Source organism: Rhinatrema bivittatum, unplaced genomic scaffold (genome assembly GCF_901001135.1).
Source record: "Rhinatrema bivittatum unplaced genomic scaffold, aRhiBiv1.1, whole genome shotgun sequence".
Taxonomy (NCBI): domain Eukaryota; kingdom Metazoa; phylum Chordata; class Amphibia; order Gymnophiona; family Rhinatrematidae; genus Rhinatrema; species Rhinatrema bivittatum.
Genome location: NW_021820270.1, coordinates 495,204 through 517,639, shown reverse-complemented (window position 1 = coordinate 517,639; position 22,436 = coordinate 495,204). Strand labels below are relative to the sequence as shown.

Sequence of the window (22,436 nt, the reverse complement as noted above, 5' to 3'; positions counted from 1 at the left end):
TACAATATGTACAATATGACTTGGTTATGAGTAGGGTGGGGGACAGGGAAAAGGGAGGTTACGAGAAGGGTGGGGGACAGGGAAAAGGGAGGATAGAGAAGGGGGGAGGGGTTATGCGTTCATGCAGACTAGAAGTTATGCGGTAAGGCTTTCAAGAGCGTTTATTATAGGATGTTGGGGTTCAGGAGGGAATGCTTTCAAGAACAGCCATGTTTTGAGCTGTTTTTTAAAGACTTGCGGTGAGGGTTCGTTTCTGAGCTGTGGGGGGAGGGAGTTCCAGAGGGTAGGGCCAGCTATTGTAATGGCTCGTTTGCGTGTTGTATTGAGGTGAGCATTTTTAAGAGTTGGGATGGAGAGGAGACCTGAGTTGGTGGATCTGAGATTTCTTTGTGTGAAATATGGTTGGATGTTGTTGTTTAGCCAGACCATTCTGTTGTTGTTTATTTTTTTGTGAAGAAGGGTGAGGGTTTTATACTGGATTCTTTGTGTGATGGGACATTTTCCGTTTTATTCATTATTCCTTTTCTAATAATTCCCAACATTCTGTTTGCTTTTTTGACTGCCGCAGCACACTGAACCGACGATTTCAATGTGTTATCCACTATGACACCTAGATCTCTTTCTTGGGTTGTAGCACCTAATATGGAACCCAACATCGTGTAATTATAGCAAGGGTTATTTTTCCCTATATGCATCACCTTGCACTTATCCACATTAAATTTCATCTGCCATTTGGATGCCCAATTTTCCAGTCTCACAAGGTCTTCCTGCAATTTATCACAATCTGCTTGTGATTTAACTACTCTGAACAATTTTGTGTCATCTGCAAATTTGATTATCTCACTCGTCGTATTTCTTTCCAGATCGTTTATAAATATATTGAAAAGTAAGGGTCCCAATACAGATTCCTGAGGCACTCCACTGTCCACTCCCTTCCACTGAGAAAATTGCCCATTTAATCCTACTCTCTGTTTCCTGTCTTTTAGCCAGTTTGCAATCCACGAAAGGACATCGCCACCTATCCCATGACTTTTTACTTTTCCTAGAAGCCTCTCATGAGGAACTTTGTCAAACGCCTTCTGAAAATCCAAGTATACTACATCTACCGGTTCACCTTTATCCACATGTTTATTAACTCCTTCAAAAAAGTGAAGCAGATTTGTGAGGCAAGACTTGCCCTGGGTAAAGCCATGCTGACTTTGTTCCATTAAACCATGTCTTTCTATATGTTCTGTGATTTTGATGTTTAGAACACCTTCCACTATTTTTCCTGGCACTGAAGTCAGGCTAACCGGTCTGTAGTTTCCCGGATCGCCCCTGGAGCCCTTTTTAAATATTGGGGTTACATTTGCTATCCTCCAGTCTTCAGGTACAATGGATGATTTTAATGATAAGTTACAAATTTTTACTAATAGGTCTGAAATTTCATTTTTTAGTTCCTTCAGAACTCTAGGGTGTATACCATCCGGTCCAGGTGATTTACTACTCTTCAGTTTGTCAATCAGGCCTACCACATCTTCTAGGTTCACCGTGATTTGATTCAGTCCATCTGAATCATTACCCATGAAAACCTTCTCCATTACGGGTACCTCCCCAACATCCTCTTCAGTAAACACCGAAGCAAAGAAATCATTTAATCTTTCCGCGATGGCCTTATCTTCTCTAAGTGCCCCTTTAACCCCTCGATCATCTAATGGTCCAACTGACTCCCTCACAGGCTTTCTGCTTCGGATATATTTAAAAAAGTTTTTACTGTGAGTTTTTGCCTCTACAGCCAACTTCTTTTCAAATTCTCTCTTCGCCTGTCTTATTAATGTCTTACATTTAACTTGCCAATGTTTATGCTTTATCCTATTTTCTTCTGTTGGATCCTTCTTCCAATTTTTGAATGAAGATCTTTTGGCTAAAATAGCTTCTTTCACCTCCCCTTTTAACCATGCCGGTAATCGTTTTGCCTTCTTTCCACCTTTCTTAATGTGTGGAATACATCTGGACTGTGCTTCTAGAATGGTATTTTTTAACAATGACCACGCCTCTTGGACATTTTTTACTTTTGTAGCTGCTCCTTTCAGTTTTTTTCTAACAATTTTTCTCATTTTATCCAAGTTTCCCTTTTGAAAGTTTAGCACGAGAGCCTTGGATTTGCACACTGTTCCTTTTCCAGTCATTAAATCAAATTTGATCATATTATGATCACTATTGCCAAGCGGCCCCACCACCGTTACCTCTCTCACCAATTCCTGTGCTCCACTGAGAATTAGATCTAAAATTGCTCCCTCTCTCGTCAGTTCCTGAACCAATTGCTCCATAAAGCTATCATTTATTCCATCCAGGAACGTTATCTCTCTAGCGTGACCCGATGATACATTTACCCAGTCTATATTGGGGTAATTGAAGTCTCCCATTATTACTGCACTACCAATTTGGTTAGCTTCCCTAATTTCTCTTAGCATTTCACTGTCCATCTCACCATCTTGACCAGGTGGACGGTAGTATACCCCTATCACTGTAGTCTTCCCTGATACACAAGGGATTTCTACCCATAAAGATTCAATTTTGTATTTAGTCTCATGCAGGATGTTTATCCTGTTGGACTCTATGCCATCCCGGACATAAAGCGCCACACCTCCTCCCGACTGCTCCTCTCTGTCATTGCGATATAATTTGTACCCCGGTATAGCACTGTCCCATTGGTTATCCTCTTTCCCCCATGTCTCTGAGATGCCAATTAAGTCTATGTCGTCATTCACTGCTATACATTCTAATTCTCCCATCTTACTTCTTAGACTTCTGGCATTAGCATACAAACATTTCAAAGTTTGTTTTTTGTTTGTATTTTCATTCTGCTTTTTAATTGATAGGGATAAGTTAGAATTTTTTAGCTGAGGTGAGTTTTTAGTTACAGGCACTTGGGCTACTTTTCTAATTATTGGAACCTCACTGTCGGGATGCCCTAATTCTAATGCATCATTAGTATCCTTTGAAGATACCTCTCTCCGAACCATGCGCTGCTGAGCGACTGTCGGCTTTCCTCTTTGTTCTAGTTTAAAAGCTGCTCTATCTCCTTTTTAAAGGTTAGCGCCAGCAGTCTGGTTCCACCCTGGTTAAGGTGGAGCCCATCCCTTCGGAAGAGACTCCCCCTTCCCCAAAAGGTTCCCCAGTTCCTTACAAAACTGAATCCCTCTTCCTTGCGCCATTGTCTCATCCACGCATTGAGACTCCGGAGCTCTGCCTGCCTCTGGTGACCTGCGCGTGGAACAGGGAGCATTTCAGAGAATGCTACCCTGGAGGTTCTGGATTTAAGATTTCTACCTAAGAGCCTAAATTTGGCTTCCAGAACCTCCCTCCCACATTTTCCTATGTTGCTGGTGCCCACATGTACCACGACAGCCGGCTCCTCCCCAGCACTGTCTAAAATCCTATCTAGGTGACGCGTGAGGTCCACCACCTTCGCAACAGGTAGTCAAGTTACCAGGCGATCCTCACGCCCACCCGCCACCCAGCTATCTACATTCCTAATAATCGAATCACCAACTATGATGGCCGACCTAACCCTTCCCTCCTGGGCAGTAGGCCTTGGGGAGATATCCTCAGTGCGAAAGGACAATGCATCACCTAGAGAGCAGGTCCTTGCTACAGGATCCTTTCCTGCTACACCTGGTTGGTGCTCTCCCATTATGAGACCTTCTTCCTCCAAGGCAGCACCAGGGCTGCCAGTCTGAAGTTGGGACTGGACTACTATGTCCCTGAAGGTCTCATCTATATACCTCTCTGTCTGCCTCAGCTCCTCCAGGTCTGCTACTCTAGCCTCCAGAGATCGGACTCGTTCTCTGAGAGCCAGGAGCTCTTTGCATCGCATGCACATATATAACTTCTCACGGATTAACAACGCTCTAATTTGATTGCTTTCTGTAGAGACAGGGACAGATCTATTATCTGAATCCTTAGGGCTCACTGCCTTCCTTTTCCTTAAGGAGATATTCAGGCTGTTGTGCCAACACGTCCTCTGTTGATGTAACCTGCACGTAGAGGAGGTAAGTTTCACCCGTCCATCTTGTGTCTGCCTACATTTGAAGGTCCCAATGTAATTGCGCTCTTTAACTTCCCTGAACTAAACCCTTCTGCCCTCGCTGGGAATGCCTCTGTTCAACCCGTGTAAAATTAGACACGGGGGTGGGGGGTGCCGAGTAGAGCAGTTTCAGTCAGGGCAACCTAGCCAAATCACTACTTAGCCAGTGAAATCCCTTTGAGGTTTCCTGCCCCATTGTCCAGGAGACAGGAATCTTCTTGTCTGGTGGCAGCTCAGCTTCCCATCCGTGCCCTGCTGAAAGGTTGGAGAATACCTCCCCCAACCCTCCCTCCAGCTGCCCCAGCTTCCTGCTGCCCCAGCCTCTCTCCTCCAGTGCAGCCTGCCCCAGTCCTCACCGGGCTTCTGAAAGGACCACCATGCAGCTCGGAAAAAGGTGGATCCGCTGCCTCGTATCCGGGGCACGTTGTGGGCACAGCAGGATGACAAAAGGAGCGATGGCCGCTGGAACGAAATGCAAAGGAGAAACTTGTGCTCAGAAGTTCAGAAAGCAGCTGCACATCCCCTACCAGGAGCAAGGCTTCAAGTCACCCGTGAGACGTCCGGCCTGTCCTCTTCCTTACGCTCTCGTCTTATGGGATCTGAGACCTTGAGGTTCTCCTGTTCCCATTCAGAACGCGAGGTCCGAAATCTCGGGATCCCTCGGGATAGGAAAGCAGAAGGATTTCCACAGGTTTGCCTCTGCCCTTCCAGGATCTGCCCCGCCTCTGTGTGCGCCGCAGAGTCGTAGCCCAGCCACGCTGAGATCGTTGACTTGCTGGGCGGGTAGAAGAGGAACAGCTGAGTCAGAACCAGGCCTGGAATCTGGGACCAGGAACCTTTATTCACTACCTACTTAGGGATCATGTTCACCCACTTCAAATCCCCTCTCAGTTTATTTTGGTCCTCGGATGACGACCATTCGCCGGTGCTCCCGCAAGAACCCTACAATCGTAGGCCCTACGTCTGGCCACTAGGTGTCACCCTTGCACAGTGACCTTCCTTCCCCCCGCACACGGTTAGGGTTAGGGTTAGGGTTAGGGTTAGGGTTAGGGTTAGGCAGAGCTCACAGGGGCTGTGAGCTCTGCCTCTGCAGCATCCCTAAGACCCAGCTCCAAATAAGCCCAGGAAGCAGAAGAGCCGAGCCAAGAATCCAACCCGGGTCCCACCGCACGGCACCACCACCACCACCAAGCTAACCGGGTTGAGCCCCCAACTAGTTATGTATTTATTTGTTTTCCGTAGGATTGTGTTTGCTTCCTAATGCAATGGATTATTAACCACACATGTCGAGATGCATTGCATAGTCTCCTCTTACCATAGCTCGCTCTAGCACGCTCAGGAAACAGCGGTCAATTTCTAGCACTGCCGTATCTAAGAATGAGGCCGCCAGACCCCTCTGCAGCTGGCCCGTGCTCACTGCTAATGGAAAATACATTTGCGCATCCTCTGAGGAGACCGTGACTCTGTCTCCTCCACGCCAGAGGACAGAGCAGCGTGTCCTCCAGTACACAAGCCTGCAAAAAGGCTTCCCGCGGTCACCTGAGGATTTCATAAAACAAATCTTAGCATCCGTGCAGCCCTGGGCCGGGATTTTTGTAGGTTAGGGAATTGCTAAGAGCTCAAAGCTCTTGGACTCTTGCAAGGAAATGGAAAGAAGCTGCAAGGTACAGCGTGGTTTATGGATTAACGGGCGGATGGGCCGGCCAGGACTGCAAGCAGCTGAGCTGCCCCGCCGGCTGCGTCCGTTCAATTTTCAGAGCGCGGTGGCCTGACGGATATCACTGCCCTCCTGACAAGGAGCTGTGGCTTCCAGACTGCGCACGTTTTTAGCCCCGCGGGCGCGTTTACCTCAGGGGGAGGGAAGCAGAGCACGTACGTTCCACTTCCAGAAGTATGCGCGCTGTTTTTCACTCCCTGCGTAGATAGCCAGGTTCGTTTTTAGTGCACGTACTCTGCGCTGATTTTCAGCACTGGTAGTTTCTGTTTGACAACAAGAATGAAGCACGAGCATTAAAAAAAACCCCCACCCTGTCTGGTCTGCAGTTGCATGGTCTGAGAATTCCCTCACCCCCCCACCCCAGTGTGACCTGGGGTAGGTCTCTCTGTGGTTCTCTAATCTCCAGATCCCTCCCTCCCCTCTAGCCAGTCTGGTTTTCCTGGTCCCCCTCATGAATGTGCATTTGATAGAGGTGCAGTCAATGAGGCTCATGCAGTAAGATTATCGTGCGTGATAAGAGCCCTAAAAATAGCGTGCAAAGCATCAGAGGCCTACCATGCATGTTAAACCGGGGACCCGTGCCGTTAGCAGGCGTACACTGAAATCAGCACCTCCCCGCCAGGCACGTGATGTGCAAATTAGGATTCAGTGAATGCATGTAAATAACATGATATGCCCTCCTCCCCCTGCAATTTACCCAGCTCTTGCTAAGGCCAAAAATGTTAAAGCTGCCTTTTCCCAGGTTTCTATTTTTGGCATTCAGGCTGCGACTCAAACTCCCTGAAGTAAAAGGGCCCGGATAGTAGTGGGGGTATCTTTAAAAAGTGAAACCCCCAGACATCCATGACTCCTCTGAACTCCCACTGACCTGACTACCAAAGTCATTCTCCACCCCTCCTACCCAGGCCCCACCACATAGCAAAGTATCTCCCCAATCCCTGCCCCAAAAGTACCCTCTGAACACTGCCCCTCCCAATGAAGGAAGAGCTCCCCATTCCACAGGGTACCCCAGCAGCAGGAAGGCCCAGAGAGGATGAAGGCCTTCTCGAGGGATGGGGGTCCTTTGACCTGAAGGGGAGGGCTTGCAAGGCTCCCCTTCAGGTCAAGTGTAGTGTGTGGGAGGGATACGAGCTGAAGAGGTGGAGGCCATCACGTTGGCAGATTTTGGCCAGGCTTGGGACAGTCATAAGAAGAAGGTTGAGAGGATGGGCAAGAGACTTGTGGGAGCAAGTGAATCGGAGCTGAGTTGCAGAAGGATTTTTGTGTGTCTGCATCTCTACCTAAGATGGATGAATCTCAACAGGGCAGACTGGCCGGACCATTCTGGTCTTTACCTGCTATCATTTACCGTGTTGATAGGAATTTGGGGCACGTCTTTGGCGGTGTGGGGTTTGACCTTCTAAGGTTTGGGAGTGGGGAGAGGAGACATCTCCCCTGCTAACTGGGCCCTTTCGCTTCAGGCCGGTCAAGATAGGGAATTTCATGTCAGCTGTTGTGGACGCCAACACAAAAAGATACAACATCCACGCTAAATACCGTGCAACTGCTTGTCAGGGTGATCCTGAATTCTAAAAACGCCGTAAGCCACCTTAAGCATTATTGGGAAAGGCAGGGAACAACTCCAAACCGTACATTTTAGTGTGCATGGAAAGACTGTACCAGTGTTTTTAGCATGAATTTTCTTACATGAGCCGGAGTGCGGTCTAAGATCAAGGGTGATGTGGGCAAATATCTCTCAAGTGCATTCATTAGGAATATCTGGCTAAGGGAGTCCGGAGGACTGGTTCTGCCCAGCTATAAGCACGGTATCGCCATTGCGCCTTCTCTTCAGAAGCTGGGGACGCAGCCACGTTTCTGCAAAGTGAGTCAAGATGAAGGGGGCTAAATATTTAGGGGCGCTTGCTTTGGAGCTAACCCACTTCAGACCTTCCGGGTCGGCAGGCACCTGCAGCTCAATCAGAACCAGGACTGAGATCTGGCCCCCACGAGCCTTCCTCCCCAGCTACCCGGCCCTTGAGTAAAAGCCCGCAAGAGGCAGGAGAAGAAAGCGACGAGACGCCTGCTATAAACCTCCGACAGGAGACTTCAGCAGATTCACTAAGAACAGTTTAATTTCGAGTGCATTCGCTCTCATAGCCTGCAGTCCTGAAATGCGAATGCTCCTGGAATAAACCTTCGCCACTAAAAGCCATCAAGCTGACCCAAACATCTTTTATTCCGGCAGCGGTTTCTGTGCGCATAAGTCAGCCTTTCTATGCAGAAACCATGATTTATGCACAAGAAGCATGTTTTCTGCATGCAAACTGTTGAGTTATGCGCATAAACCATGCCTCGTGGCGTGCTAAGCCTTTTCTCTCCATGCACTTTTTTTTAAAACTCCCCATGCATTGCCCCTACCATCAGCTTCCCGCATCAGGAGTTTAAAGTAAAGCTTGTGATTTCGCTTGAGCAGCGTCCAATAATAGGGCTGAGAACAGGGCAGGCGCGAAGGGCGACGGGATCACGCTTCATCGTCATGAACCCAGTGGGACGGCACCCACGATTGAAGATTAGCCGTAGAGTCTCCCGACACACTCAGCCTCGAGATCCAGCTCCAAACCAAGGTGTGCACTCATTTAGGAAAACCCGTCTTTTGTGGGAGATTTTTAAAAATCTTTCCGTCACACCCCTTTACCCACCACTGCCATCCCAGTGCAGTGACCCCCTCTCCACAGCCCTCCTCACACACACAATGAAAAAAATATGCAGTTATTGTAACAGATTTTACATGGAAAAGGACATTCAGTCTTCCAAGGTAAAACTACCCCTTACAACCTGCAGATTATATTTACATGCACTGCTGTGGTGCCAGCCAGAAAACCCTGCAGAGAAGACCCGTGGAACCCAGATGGTATTGGGCCTGTTGTGATGGGTGTTGGGTGTGGGCTCGGCCATCAGAAAGCCATAAGTAAACTGAATTACAATAAGAACATAAGAACATAAGAAAATGCCATACTGGGTCAGACCAAGGGTCCATCAAGCCCAGCATCCTGTTTCCAACAGTGGCCAATCCAGGCCATAAGAACCTGGCAAGTACCCAAAAACTAAGTCTATTCCATGTAACCATTGCTAATGGCAGTGGCTATTCTCTAAGTGAACTTAATAGCAGGTAATGGACTTCTCCTCCAAGAACTTATCCAATCCTTTTTTAAACACAGCTATACTAACTGCACTAACCACATCCTCTGGCAACAAATTCCAGAGTTTAATTGTGCGTTGAGTAAAAAAGAGCTTTCTCCGATTAGTTTTAAATGTGCCCCATGCTAACTTCATGGAGTGTCCCCTAGTCCTTCTATTATCCAAAAGAGTAAATAACCGATTCACATCTACCCGTTCTAGACCTCTCATGATTTTAAACACCTCTATCATATCCCCCCTCAGTCGTCTCTTCCAAACTAAAACAGCACTAACTGCCAGCTTTCCAAACCCTACCTAAGAAAAGGCAACAGTGCAAATATAATGCCCGGTCCAAAAGAACCAATACATCTCCTACTAGGAGAGCAGAACAAGCCAAGCTGCTATAGATCCCTACACAGAAAGTGCATGCTAGCAAAACACCTTCCCTTGTTTACACATGCAGAACACAGAAGACCCTCACCAAACAAGAATAAAGAGACCATAAAGTATAAATAGAAATGTGCAGACAAAAACTGAACTGGAAACTGCAACAAGCCAGACTCTGTATATAGTGCCTCAATGGAAAAAAACATTTTCATTCCTCATAAAACAAACAATAAAAACAAGAAACATAAAAACCATAATAGTGAAACCATACAAATAAAAAGTATATTTCAAAACAGTTAATGAATTGACTAACATCCAATAATGAATAACTTGTATTAACATTTTAAAAAATTTACCAAGCATCAATCATTTTTGTCGAAACAGCAGACACGTTTAATAGCATCCAATAGATAAAACAAATAGGGGCAAAAAAATAACTCCAGCTCTCCATACCTGGGAACCTTTCATTTCCAGTCATCCTGAAATTGTTGTGGATTAGTGGGGAGAGGGAGGGTGCATACTTTATCCTCGCTCTCTCTCATATACACAAACTCACTAATATGTGTATTCATTTTCCCTGGAAAGCGGAAAAAAAAGGGCAGTGATCGGTGCAGCAAGGGATTCTTTATTGGAACTTGCCCGACTCTGGCCGAGTTTTGCTCACCAGGAGCTGCCTCAGGGGCTGCCTCAGAGAAAATTTAAAATTAAAAACAAACACACGTATGTATAAGACAAATTAACATCGATGTATGTCAATACATGCGAAGTGTCACAAACTTATAAAGATGATAAAAATAAAAAATAAAATATAAAAACCACTCGGTTGTGTGCACATAATTTAACAATATGAAGAAACTGTATATGAATCAAAAGGCACAAGCATTTATGAAATTGAAATGAAATATATGGACGTCTGTGAACAAGCACTGTGCGGAGTCAAATAGGCTTATATCAGCGTTGCGCAGTTTCTATATATGTGTGTTTGAGACCCGTGGACGTAAAAACAACAAAGGAACAAACACTGGTGAAGAAACACGCGCGTAGCCCCCGAAAACCTGCCCGAGGTTCCCCCTGCACCCGCCGAGCCTATGTTGAGTAGGCTCGGTGGCGCGTGCAAGCCAGATCTCCAGGAAAAGCCCTGGGAAGCACGCGTAAGTCCCGGGGCTTTCCTGGGGGGGCGTGTCGCGGCGGCGCGTCATGTGGGGCGGGGCCACGGGCGTGGTTCTGGCCCGGGGGCATTTCGGGGGCGTGGCCGAGGCCTCCGAAACGGCTCCCGGGCCTGGGAATTGGGCAGCCGGCAGGCGTAACTTGTGCAACAAAGGTGTGAGGGGGGGGGTAGGTAGGGCTGGGGGGGGTGGGTCAGGTAGGGGAAGGGAGGGGAAGGTGCGGGAGTGGGAACGGAGGCAGGCTGCGCGGCTCGGCGTGCGCAGGCGGCTGATTTTTCACAGCCTTGCGCGTGCCGATCCCGGATTTTAACAGATACGCGCGGCTACGCGCGTATCTGTTAAAATCCCGCGTGCTCTTGTTTGCGTCTGGTGCGAATTTGTAAAATCGTGTGTGTGCAAATTTGTAAAATCTACCCATATGTGTGCAAGGGAATAAGGGGTAAAGCTAGCGCGTCGAAAACGCGCGTCCTCATGCCGGTTAACAGTGCGCTCCACCGGAGCGCCCTGTACTGTATCGCCCTGTTAGTAAGCTGGGTTGGGTGTTATGCACTGGAGCTTACTCTGACGTTCCTTCCCTCTCTCTCTCTCTCTCTTTAGGAGCCTGTAAACTGGGCTGGGCGTACTACAGCACTGGAGGAGGAGCTGCGGCTGCCATGTTGATTTGCACCTGGCTGTCCTGTTTTGCAGGAAAAAACACCAAGCCATCCATCTACTGAGCCGCGGAGAGCCCCAGGAGATTGCAGCCTGCGACCGCGCATCTTCTGTTTCCATCTGAGGCCCGTGCTCGTCAGGCGGAGAGGCTCCCGCTGCCCCCCTCCCCAGCCCCGCTGTGTGTCACCACTGACCGGTCCTCTCCTGTTCATCCTCCTGCTGGGGACCTCAGTCCTTCCACTCTTCCCACCCGGGTCTCGTTAGGGAGGCAGCGAGTGCCGCTTCGAGACTACGCCCTGTCAGAGGCGTCTTTTCTCCTCTCATCGGCGGATCCACTCTTCAGGAATCACGACTGTTTCCGCTGAGCTGCGCAGGGCGGAGAAGACCTCGCTCTCGTTCTTCATCATCACGAGGAAGATGCAGACACCGATAGTAGATCAAAGACCTCCAGGCCCGGCTCGCTGTGGCAATACTGCTAGCATTGCCGCCTGACCCAGGTCATCCCTGGCAGGCTGATCCAGTCCTGTCTTTTCCCACAAGTCTATGGTGCAGTAGTGGCAAAAAAAACAAAAAACAGAAGCAGATCAGCCTTGTCAGGTTTGATTTGGGTCAGGATGCAGACCTGTTTGATCTCCAGCTCTGCCATTACTTTTCCACTATTTAAGGACCCCCCTGTACTAGTTTCATGCTTCCTTAAACTGTTTTCCCCTCATTACCTCACTTTAGAGGCCGTTCCATGCATTCAGCACCTTTCAAAACACTTTCAGCTGCAGACTGGAAGCTCTAATCCAGAGGTTAAATACCTCCAGCCAGAGGCGCAATAACTCGTCCATGCCGCACCAATCAGAGTGAAATTTTGAGGGGTGGCTGAATCACTCATGAGCTTGGCCTCCTCCCCTCTTGCAAATGACCTCATTCCAAAGTCGCTTTTGCCAGGGCAGAGGTTGAATAGTGCTGCAGATCCAGATGCCTGCCTGGTTTCTTCTTCCCGGCTTATTTTTTGCCTTCGCCGTATCTTCTTGCCCCTTTGGATTTTTCTGTTCGGCGGGAACCGGCTCCAAGTGGGGCTTGCAGCTCCGCGAGCTTCCGCCTGCAGCCGCCGCTCGATGTTTGGATCCAGTGAGGCGTTTCTGCGCAATGATCAGGACGATGCAAGGTGGACGCGCCAAAAAAAAAAATAAAATGCAACGAGCAAACGAGCCGCCGCGCTGAAAAGATGCACAAGGGATAAATTGTGCGTCCCTAGCGCGCACATGGCACCTGGCCCCCGGGGGGGAGTGGCTGTGCACGGGTTAGGAAAACGGACGCTCAATTTGCAAGGGTCCTTTTTTTTTTTTTTCTTTTTCCCCAGGGCAGTGATTTTACCGGCACAATACGCACGCACAATGTACACGGCCTGGAGCGGGTACATCGCGAGTATAAATGGTGCGTCCTGAAATGTTTTTATTACGTCAAGACGTTTTTTTTTTTTTTTTGCCTTTTTAAATAGTTTTTAAGGATTTTCAGTGCCAGCGCGCCAGCCCTGGAAACCTAACTCCATCTCTGACCCTGGAGTCAGGTTTCCAGCGCTAAGAAACTTTGTTTGGGGTTGGGTTTTTTTTTCAGGCAGCAGCAGTGCCCTCTGATGGCGGAGTGAGGGTACTGCTGCTGCGCTCTTAACAATGCAGCTCAGGTTTTTTGGAAAAGCAGGTGGAGCAGATTGGGGGCGCCTGGAGGTGCACAGCTGAGTGAGTGGTGCATTTGAAACTTGGGAGGGGTGGCACCTATGACCTTGGCACGCTGTTACTGTTCCCGAGTTTGACAGCTGCCCTAAGTCATTCACTTCCCTGTGCATTTCTGCTTGGAGGGAAATCTGAACTGGGAGAGGATGTATATTCCACATTATAACGCAATAAAAATAATTCCAGTCAGCCTCTTGATCATTGCCACATCAAATGCTCTGCTTGAAGGTTTCCTGCAGATACAACACAGGTCTGTGATAACAAAATGTCCTTGCAATTAGAATCCAAAACACATGGGGGCCGGCTTGAGTGGGAAAGCTTTGCATTGCCCGGTGGAGAGGCTCGAGTTCAGATTTTCCCTGGACTGAGGATGCTGCGTTCACAGGCACAACCCCCTCGGGAGGAGGGAGGGGAGCATTGGGCGCTGCTCACTAGCGACCCCTAGAGCTCGGGTTTAGGGTCCGTGTCAGCCGGGTTCTGGAGGAGCTGCGGTTTGTGGCTCCCTGGCTGAGGACCGGTGCTAGACTGACCGAGCTGAGGCGGGAGGGGGGGGGGGGGAACCCTGGTATAGTGAATGTAAGAGAATACGGGGCTGGCTTTGACTGAGCTGGAGACCCAAAGGAGGAGGAGGAGGAAACTGCGGGGGACCAAGAAAGACAAGAGAGTCTGAAAGATGAAAATAAATGATTCAAGATGCATTCAAGCCGAGCGGATCAGCAGAACGAGCCCAGCGCTGCCACTCACCGGCCTCTTCACTGACCAAAGAGTTTAGGAGATTAAAACATAGGGGAGTCCATAATTCTCCAGGTCACACTATGTGGCCCAGGAGCCACATAAATAATTCTCCCTACATGATCACGTTTCAGCTCTACGCGGCTGTACTTGTACTTCACAAACATCAGGGTGAAACTTGTCTAGGGGCAATCAGATTTTCAGGACATCTACTTGCAAATTCCCTGTGCATATCTTGAAAAACTGACCATGCTGTTAGGTCGCCAGGGCAAGTTTATGAAATCCTGATCTAGCGTTACCAATTAGCTCCATTTTTTGGGGACTCCTGGTTTTGGGCTACCGCACGCATGACAATGACAGTGCTCACCCTTCAAAGATAAGCAGGACTACGATTAAAGCCCAGAACTGGAGCCAGAACTGGTAGCCATACCCAAGCTCCTGCTGTTCATGAGGAAATATTTATATTTTAAGACTCCTAGGGCACAGATGTTGGATCCTGTCCCCAGGACCATGGATCCATTTGGTGACCTTAGTTTTAACTCCCAGAGGTGTGAGTGCAATACAGTGGAAAGCCTGCTCATATAGAAATATTGGGCTGAAATCTATAGTAGAGACTATTGGCAATGTAAAGGCACTATTTTACGTGGAAGGACACGCTGATTGGGCTGCGACTACATTCTTGTGTGGCGAGTTGCCTGGATCCTAAAGAAAAGCACAAGAAATCAGTTGATTTAATGAAGAGGAGAAGCTGACGAGATCATTTCCGTCCCTTCTCCCCAGCGAGGGTACATTCAGAGTGATGTCATTGATGGGTACAGATTTACAGTCGCGCCTTGTCAGAGTAACTTAGCAGCCTCCTAGCAGGTCAAAAGCAGCTCGCACATTTGTCTCATCTCTAATGGGAGGGTAACATCATCAGGCCAAGTCCTTTTACTTTCCAGAGCAGTTAAATGCAAACACTTTTTTTTTCTCAGTCCCTTCTTTAATTCTGAATTATTTGTACGTTTTTGCCACCTTTTCGATGCTTTTCTTGGCTTCAAAACCAGCAGTCGATTCGGGTTGCTTGTCAGAAGAAAAAAAAAGTACTTTCAGACTTATGTCAATGAATTATGGGGAAAATGAGCAGAGGATGGCCAGCTCCTTCTCTGTCCAGACCTCCCAAGATCTTGAAAAAGATTGTAGGCAAACAGCGACATCAGCACCTGCAGACTGATCCCAGCGGCATCAGGCCACTTATGAGTTTCAGGCTGACCTTTTCTGACTCTTGCTATAACCCTGTGACAGTCTGACATTTCATTTGTTAAAAGGCACGTTAATAAAACGTTGTGAAAGTTTGGTTGGAACTGGTGGAGATGGTGCTGCTAAAGATGGTGGCAGAGGTGGGATTCATTGTAAAGATGGGGGTGCTGCTGGTGGTAACTCACGTCCTTATAATATAAGATATGCCATATTGGGTCAGACCAAGGGTCCATCAAGCCCAGTATCCTGTTTCCAACAGTGGCCAATCCAAGTCACAAGTACCTGGCAAGTACCCAAACATCAAATAAATCTCAAGCTACTATTACTTATTAATTAATAGCAGTTTATGGATTTTTCCTCCTTATGGAAACAGAGTAGCAATGTCTCAAAATGCAATGTCTCAAAATGCAGAGCTTACAAGTCACCCTCTTGAAAACGTTAAGGTATTGAATTGTAAGAAATGGGGCATTAGCACTGTCTCCCTGCTATTCCTTTTGATTTTGGGCACGTCACTTTATCTCTCTTTGCTTCAGGTACTCACTTAGACTGTAAGGGCCCAATATTCAGCGCCACTTAAGCCTTATTCAGCTGAGTGGTGGTAATTCAATACTCACCCACGTTCAGCGGCTGCCACTTAGCCGGCTTAAGTAGTTATCCAGCTTAAGTGGTGGGAGGGACGAGGGCATTCTGGGGAGGAGCTTCTGACCTGGCTAACTTACACCTAGAACCATCAAGCCGCAAGGTTTTTTTCATGGGAGTGGGTCCCACTATCGCAGGGGGGGGGAGTTGCCCAAAAAACATCGAGGCTCTATAGCGCTTTAATTTGACTCACAGCCAACCGCAGGATAAAACAACGCGGCTAGCAGCTCTTTAGGTGCGAGACGACCCCAACCTCAAGGGTGGCCCTGACACCCAAAATTTAAAAAAAAAAATGGTTTTAAGTAGATCTCACAGTGATGGCCCCCTCAACCCCGGCCTTCAATAAAATGTTCCCTCCATCCCCTTTTCCATTGAAAATAGGGCATCCTATAGTCCCCCATCTCACTGTTGAGGGTATAGTGCCCTCTTCATCTCCCAAATGTCTAAAAACTACGGATGTGCATTCGTTTCATCCGTTTCCTTTACAAGCATGTAATATGAAACATATGAAACGAATGCACATCTAATTGACATGTAATGGGAAACGTATGAAACGAATGCACATCCTTACTAAAAACGTCATTGAGGTTCAGTGGGACGTGTCCGGCTAACTACAAGTTATCCGGCTATGTTTAGTGGTACAGCTCAATTCCTGAGCCGGATAACTTTTGAATATGGAACTCTAAGCTCTTTTGGGAAGGAAGGTAAATTATTGTAACTGAATTATAACAAGTCTGTAAGCTGGCTAACATTCCAAAACTTCAATAAAAGATCATTGGGTAACCAGTTTTTCCTGCCTTACAGCGTGCACCTGTGTTCATCAGGGTTATAGATTTAATCGGTTTCCCCTGCAGAGTTGCAGCTGCGATGGATTTTGCTAGGCACCCTGGCCTGTACCTGGACGGTTAAACAGGATCACAATGGGCTAATCCACGGTAAAAGTAAGGACAGCTGCCGACGGCCCGGGAACCTATACTAAGCTTGCCATTTGCGATTACCGTTCAGAAGAAAGCCTGCTGCCTCGGGATCTCAAGCTGTCACAGAACCCGTTCCTTGGCCGGGTCTCTTTTTTCCCAACAGCACCTGTGCTGGCATCGCGCAGTCCTCGGAAATCACGGAACAGGTGCAGGAAAACCCAATTAATGCACAGTCTAATGTGAATGTTTGCGTTCCAAGGGGAAGAGAAAGACCATTGTGCTGCAGAGATCTGGCAGTGTTTTGTGGCTGCTGCCGCTGAGGCGTGCGTGCCACCACAGTCAGCGAAGGCAAGGCCATTAATTACAGCATCCATCGGCCAGCAGGCTGGCGGCCGTGTAGGAAGGATTCGTTGCAGGCTGCTGTGCGAAGGCAGAGAGAGAGAGAGAGCTGAAGGCACAGGTTCTCTGACACACACGGGCTGCGATCCAGGGGGCAGGAACCAATCTCCAGGGATTCGGAGTCAGGTTGCACATATTACTAGGGCTCAGTTCCACAGTCCTCCCTCTGGTCTCCAGCCCCCAGTTACAGCTGACTGCTTGGGAGTATATTAGATGCCACTTTTAATAATTTTAATAAAAACACTCACACTTTGTCTGTGAAGCCTCTTCCATGATTGACTCTAGACCTGGGACTTTGCTTCCCTCACCTCTAAGAGCATTAGTGCACAGAGCTTTCCAGATGGTGCCCTTTCTCCCCATTTACTTACCTGAAAGATTATACTTCAAGGCTTTTTTTCACCCGTCCCCGATGATCCTTAGCAGGTTTGCGAGCCTGTTCTGGAAGACACTTTGCATTAGATGGGACAGCGCCTTTGCTGAGCAGTTCTTGGGATGCCATCCCTTGGTTCGTTGACACCGTCTATGCAATCGTTCATTCATTCATCTCCAGAATGCGAGCTCCTCTGCCTCTGCTTTATTCCCAGGAGAAAATCATCTGCACATCCGCCTGCTTCACCCTCTCGCCCAGAGCCATGAACTCATGGTTTATGCGTTCCAGGGGGGGATGCCTAGCAGTGTAATTCATGCCGACGTGGATGAACAGCGTCAGATAATCAAAGGCAGGCTTGATGATCCTTGGCGATCTCAAGGTGATCTTGGCAGACGGCGAATGTCTGTGGTCAGCAGATGGATCCCTCCACGCCCCCCAGAAGACGGTCACCAAACACCACTAGCTTTGCAGCTTCAGGGCTCATGAGCATGGGGGTGCTTTGTGTTCAGCCTGAGGGGGGTCAGGGTGAAGATTCCACTGGCTTTCATCCATCGGTGTCCAGCTGTCATCTTCTGCTCCAGTTTCTTCTTCTTCCTCTTCCCCACCGGCGGTGCCTTCCATCTTAGATGTCTGAAGAAGCATTTCCTCGATACACGGATGCCGCTAAGCCTCACCACCTCCTCTCCTGCTCCCTGCAGGCTCGTTTCACACTGAACCGGGTCCTCGCTGTGGATTAGAATATCCATCTGGACCGAGGCCGGCGTAGTGACTGAGGCGGCAGCCTTGTTGACGCGGTGTTTTCCAGCCATCCTAACCCTCTTGCTAGGACCTTGTTATTACCTCTACAGGGAAATGAGAAAAAGAGTCCTACCAAAGAACTAATCTTGTCCTTGGCTGACCTGAAAGTATAATCAGTTGCTTTCCTTTCACCTTTAAAAAGGTAGCTACTAAACTCAGGAAAAACAGAGGAAGACTCACGCATTGCCTCCCATCCTGCCACAATCTCTATCCTGCTCCCGTACAAACATTTCTGAACTTGGCTAATTCTGCTTCAGCTGTTTGACTGCCCCATTTTGATTAAAAGGGCAATTTGCAGAAGCCATTTCCCTGCATAAATACCGATTTACCTGGTTAATGGCTGTCAAAGTAAGCGTGGAGATCAGGAATACACAGGCCCTTAGCCAGGCACAAAGCAGGTGGGCCTGGGGGTCATGGTTAGGTCAGGGGAAGGAAATAATGCATCCAGTGACGGATTTAGGGTTTTGACGCTCCTGGGCACTGTTGGTGCTGACGCCCCTTGCCCGCCCCTGATAAAGGACAACGGAGCAGAAGGCGTAAAGCACAGGATTTTTTTTTTTGCTCTGCTCTATCTGCTTCAGGTTTACCTCATCCCCTCATGGCCTCAAATGACAAGTGGAGGGGGGCGGGATTAGGGAGCGGAGTGGCTTTTCTTTGCTGCCTACTCTCACCTCATCCTTCTCTTCCTGTTCCCTGTAGAGCCAGCAGGGGAGAGGATGGAACAGGAAAATAGTGCAAGTTGTCTTTGCTCTGTCCCTTCCAGCTTTACCCCTCCCCTCCAGTTCTCTGCAAGGGGGGGGGGGGGCCCTACAGCAGGAGATTCAGCACAGCTGGAAGGCAGCAAATCTTAGGTGGGCATACTGCATCCCCTCCCTAGAGTTTTTTGCCAGCCTAGGCACAGGCCTAAGGTGCTTATTGGGAAATCCCGGCCTGAATGCGTCAATTACATTTTCAAAAAAATAATACATTTCTGCAGGTACTTTCTCTTGGGGTAATTTTCAAAGGGAACATAAGCTCATATTTTCCTTCTGAAAACTGGAGCAAAGCTCACATGTATCAGTGCTGCCAATTTTGAAAATTGTCCCCTAAACCTATAATTCCCGGAGCTGTTTCAGCCTCCTAGGGGACCCATTTCTTTGAGTCTAGGAAGACAAATATCTTTCGACCGTGCATGAAATCTTCCTAAGTTACGTGCGCATCTATTGGACCCACGGTGACAGATGCACGCCAGGGCAGAACAGGCTCTCCCAGGGATGCCAAATGATCCGGTTTTGTGTTGCATGTGTTTAATAAAGGCATAAGGTCGCCCCGTCTCAAAAGAGAGGGCATAGGCAACGTACCACGAGGGAGGAAAAACATGATCATGGGAACGGAAAAACTAACTTAGGGATCAGTTTTGGATTTTCTGAAAATCTGAAGCAGAGGTTTTGGATTGCCTTTGAATGTCATCCAGAGCCATACAGAGATGACTCAAAGCAGGCAGAAACGAGAGCTCACCTGGAAATTATTCCCAGGGCTCCCAGCCCTGGTACCTATTCTTAGCTGCAGCTCCTTCCTCTCACCACAAGAGGGGGCCGATTACTCAGGACTGTGCGCACGAAGGCAGAACCCTGGCCGGGACCCCTGGAGATACGAAACCAGGAATAATCTGCTTTTTGCAGCACGTGGGTTCCCATTTCAGACTGCACATTTTCTTTCGCGGTTTCTTTTGGCTGTAACAATAACACATTTGCCTTTATTTAAAGAAGCTTATTATCCATTTGCATTAATAACACAGGCAAATGACCCGAGGGTTTACGTGTTCAGATCCTACGGCTACGACTGTGAAAAGGTCGCACCCGCGCAGGCGGTCCCGCTAGATGCGCAGCCGTACTTCCGGTTTCCCCGAGGAACTACATTTCCCTGCGTGCCACGGGACAGCGCCGGGCCCGGCTCAGTCTGCGCGCTTTCGTTTCATCGCTGGAATAAGCCAGGCGCCGGGAAGCTTGCCAGGCTGAGTCTTTCTGCTCCAGCCGGGTCACTGCTCCCCGCCAGGAACAGCGCGGTGCATTTAAATTGATTAATAATCCCTCGCAGATTGCAAGCCCAGCAGGGTCGCAGCTGAATCAGGGGGGAGCCCTGAGGTCTTGAGAGCGCAGGCTCAGCGCGAGCTTTGAAGAAAGCTTCTCCCCGTCAGTGAAGAGTCTAAGACACAGCTGTGAATACATAGAAACGAGGGCAGAAAAGGACCAAGCGGTCCATGCAGTCCGCCCAGCATCAAAGGTATCAGGCTTACTGGTTAAGGGCAGTAAAGGTGCAAGTTACCCCCCAGTCTGATTTGTTTTCCCCAGACCTTAACATGTAGCGTCCTTATTGGTTGCTGTCTGCATCTGATTCCCCTATTTTTCTTTTTCCCCTACTGTTAAAGCAGAGAGCAATATTGGAGCAGTATCAACAGTAGGCAGGCTTATTGGTTAAGGGTAGTAACCGGCACGCCAGCAAGTTACCCCCAGGCACTTTTTTCTTCCTTTCCTTCCTCTATCCTTAAGGGATCCACAGTGTTTATCCCATGCCCCTTTGAATTCTTTCACCGTTTTTCTCTTCGCCACCTCATCCGGAAGGGCATCCACCACCCTCTCTGTGAAGAAATATTTCCTGACGTTGGTTCTGAGTCTTCCTCCCTGGAGTTTCCTTTCGTGACCCCTAGTTCTACTGATTTCTTTCAAACGGAGGTTTGTCTAATGTGCATCATTGAAACCTTTCAGGTACCTGAAGGTCTGTATCCTATCTCCCCTGCTCCTCCTCTCCCCCAGGCTGCACATATCCATATCCTTCATCCTCTCCTCTTAGGTCTTCCGCTACTGACCCCACACCATTTTCATCGCCCTTCTCCTCCTTCCTGTCTCTGTCCTCTCTGTATTTATTTATTTTATTTATTTTAACATTTTTCTATACCGCCGTTTGGTGGGAACCGTCACAACGGTTTACATTAAGGCACATAAAAATGAAGCTAATGTACCTTAAGTTACATAGGTGCCATTTGAGGGTCGGTAACATAGTTTGTAAATAATATTAATTGGTAAGTGTAATGAGTCGTCCAATTCACATTGTAACAGATTAGGTTACTAGATTACCTTTATCATTGTACTTTATCTCTTTTGCTGAGCTTTAAAGAATGAAACTTAATCTGCTTAAAAGTTACACACATATGGATTTTGGTTATGTGTTTGATGTTCACTTGTTTGTACCTGCTGTCCCTTGAGTGCTATTCTCCTTTCTCTTTTTGGTAAGCTTGTTTAAAAAAACCAGGTTTTTAGATTTTTTTCAGCCTCATGACCCCTCCTGCCACAACTCTGCCGCTCTTTGACAGGGAGGGCCTCCTCCTGCTTCTGGATAGTATGGAGTCTTTTTTTTTCCCCTTCGAGCACAGCCCAAGCGCACACCCAGCGCGTATTACAAAAAGTTTAATTCCGTAGCAGCTCCAATTCTCTTTTTTGCAGAGTTTTCTGGTTGGCACCGCAGCAGTGCATGTAAATGTAGGAGTGGATCTTAAAAGCAGCACCTGCGGCGTATATGTGCTACCTGTCGCACATACGTGTATGCCCGATTTTAGAACATGCGTGCGCCGAGCCGCGCTGCCTTCCCCCGTTCCCTACCTCCCACCTCACCTTCCCTTCCCTTACCTCCCCCGCCCTTTCCCCCCTACCTTTTTTTTTTCTTCTTTGTTTTATTACAAAACTTAGTTTAGCCCTGGGGCTGAAGAAAGTTGTGCGCACTGGCCGACTGCCGGCGCGCGATCCCTGGCACGGCGGCAAAATGGCTGCTGTGCCAGGAGCCTCTGACCCCGCCCCTTTAGTAAAGCCCCGGGACTAACACGCGTTTTTTGAGAAGATACTATCTCATAGAAAGGAAGGCCTATGAGGAAGGTATGTCCTGTACAGATCCTTTGTCTTTATTTCTATCTTTGTTATTGCAATAACTATTTGTCTTGATTAATCTATGTAATGCTTATGGTGATGCTGTGTGCTTATTGCTGATATTCACTTTTGATATTTGTCTTTGCTGATCTTTATACACTTTTTATTATATTTAGTAAACTAAGTTTTGCTTTTATCAGATTGTGTGTGTATGTACTGTGACGTAATATACCAGCACTCAGCCCACCTTTTTACAGCAACGGTGACCGAAAATTAAACCTTTGCTGGGCAGAGAGAGAAACAATTTTAGATTAATAAAATGCTCCCAAGTCACTGAGTTCATTGCGATTACAAGGTCCCAATAACTAACAGAACTGTTGCTATCTGAAGGTGCATCTATTGTGCATGCAATTAAGGAACAGAGATACCTGGTGAGCTCTGCAGCTACCTACAGTTCCTTACATTCTCATCCTACCTCCTGTTTTGTGAATGAGCAGCTTTCGTGTCTGTTCCTTCTCAGAACACAATATGTAGCAAGATCTTCATTATGGATTTTTTAAATACATTATGGAAGAAAAT

General features: G+C 48.0%; 1 protein-coding gene across 2 annotated transcripts in view; it reads left to right on the top strand.

Moving 5' to 3' along the window:
* Window positions 1-11,713, top strand: part of LHFPL1 (LHFPL tetraspan subfamily member 1) — a 55,347-nt gene extending 43,634 nt beyond the window's left edge. For both annotated transcript variants that reach the window (XM_029585806.1, XM_029585807.1), the window contains exon 4: window positions 11,093-11,713. In XM_029585806.1, the coding sequence (XP_029441666.1) occupies window positions 11,093-11,211 (119 nt within the window). In that variant the 3' untranslated portion in view covers window positions 11,212-11,713. The remainder of the gene's footprint in view (window positions 1-11,092) is intronic.
* Window positions 11,714-22,436: the final 10,723 nt, after the last annotated feature.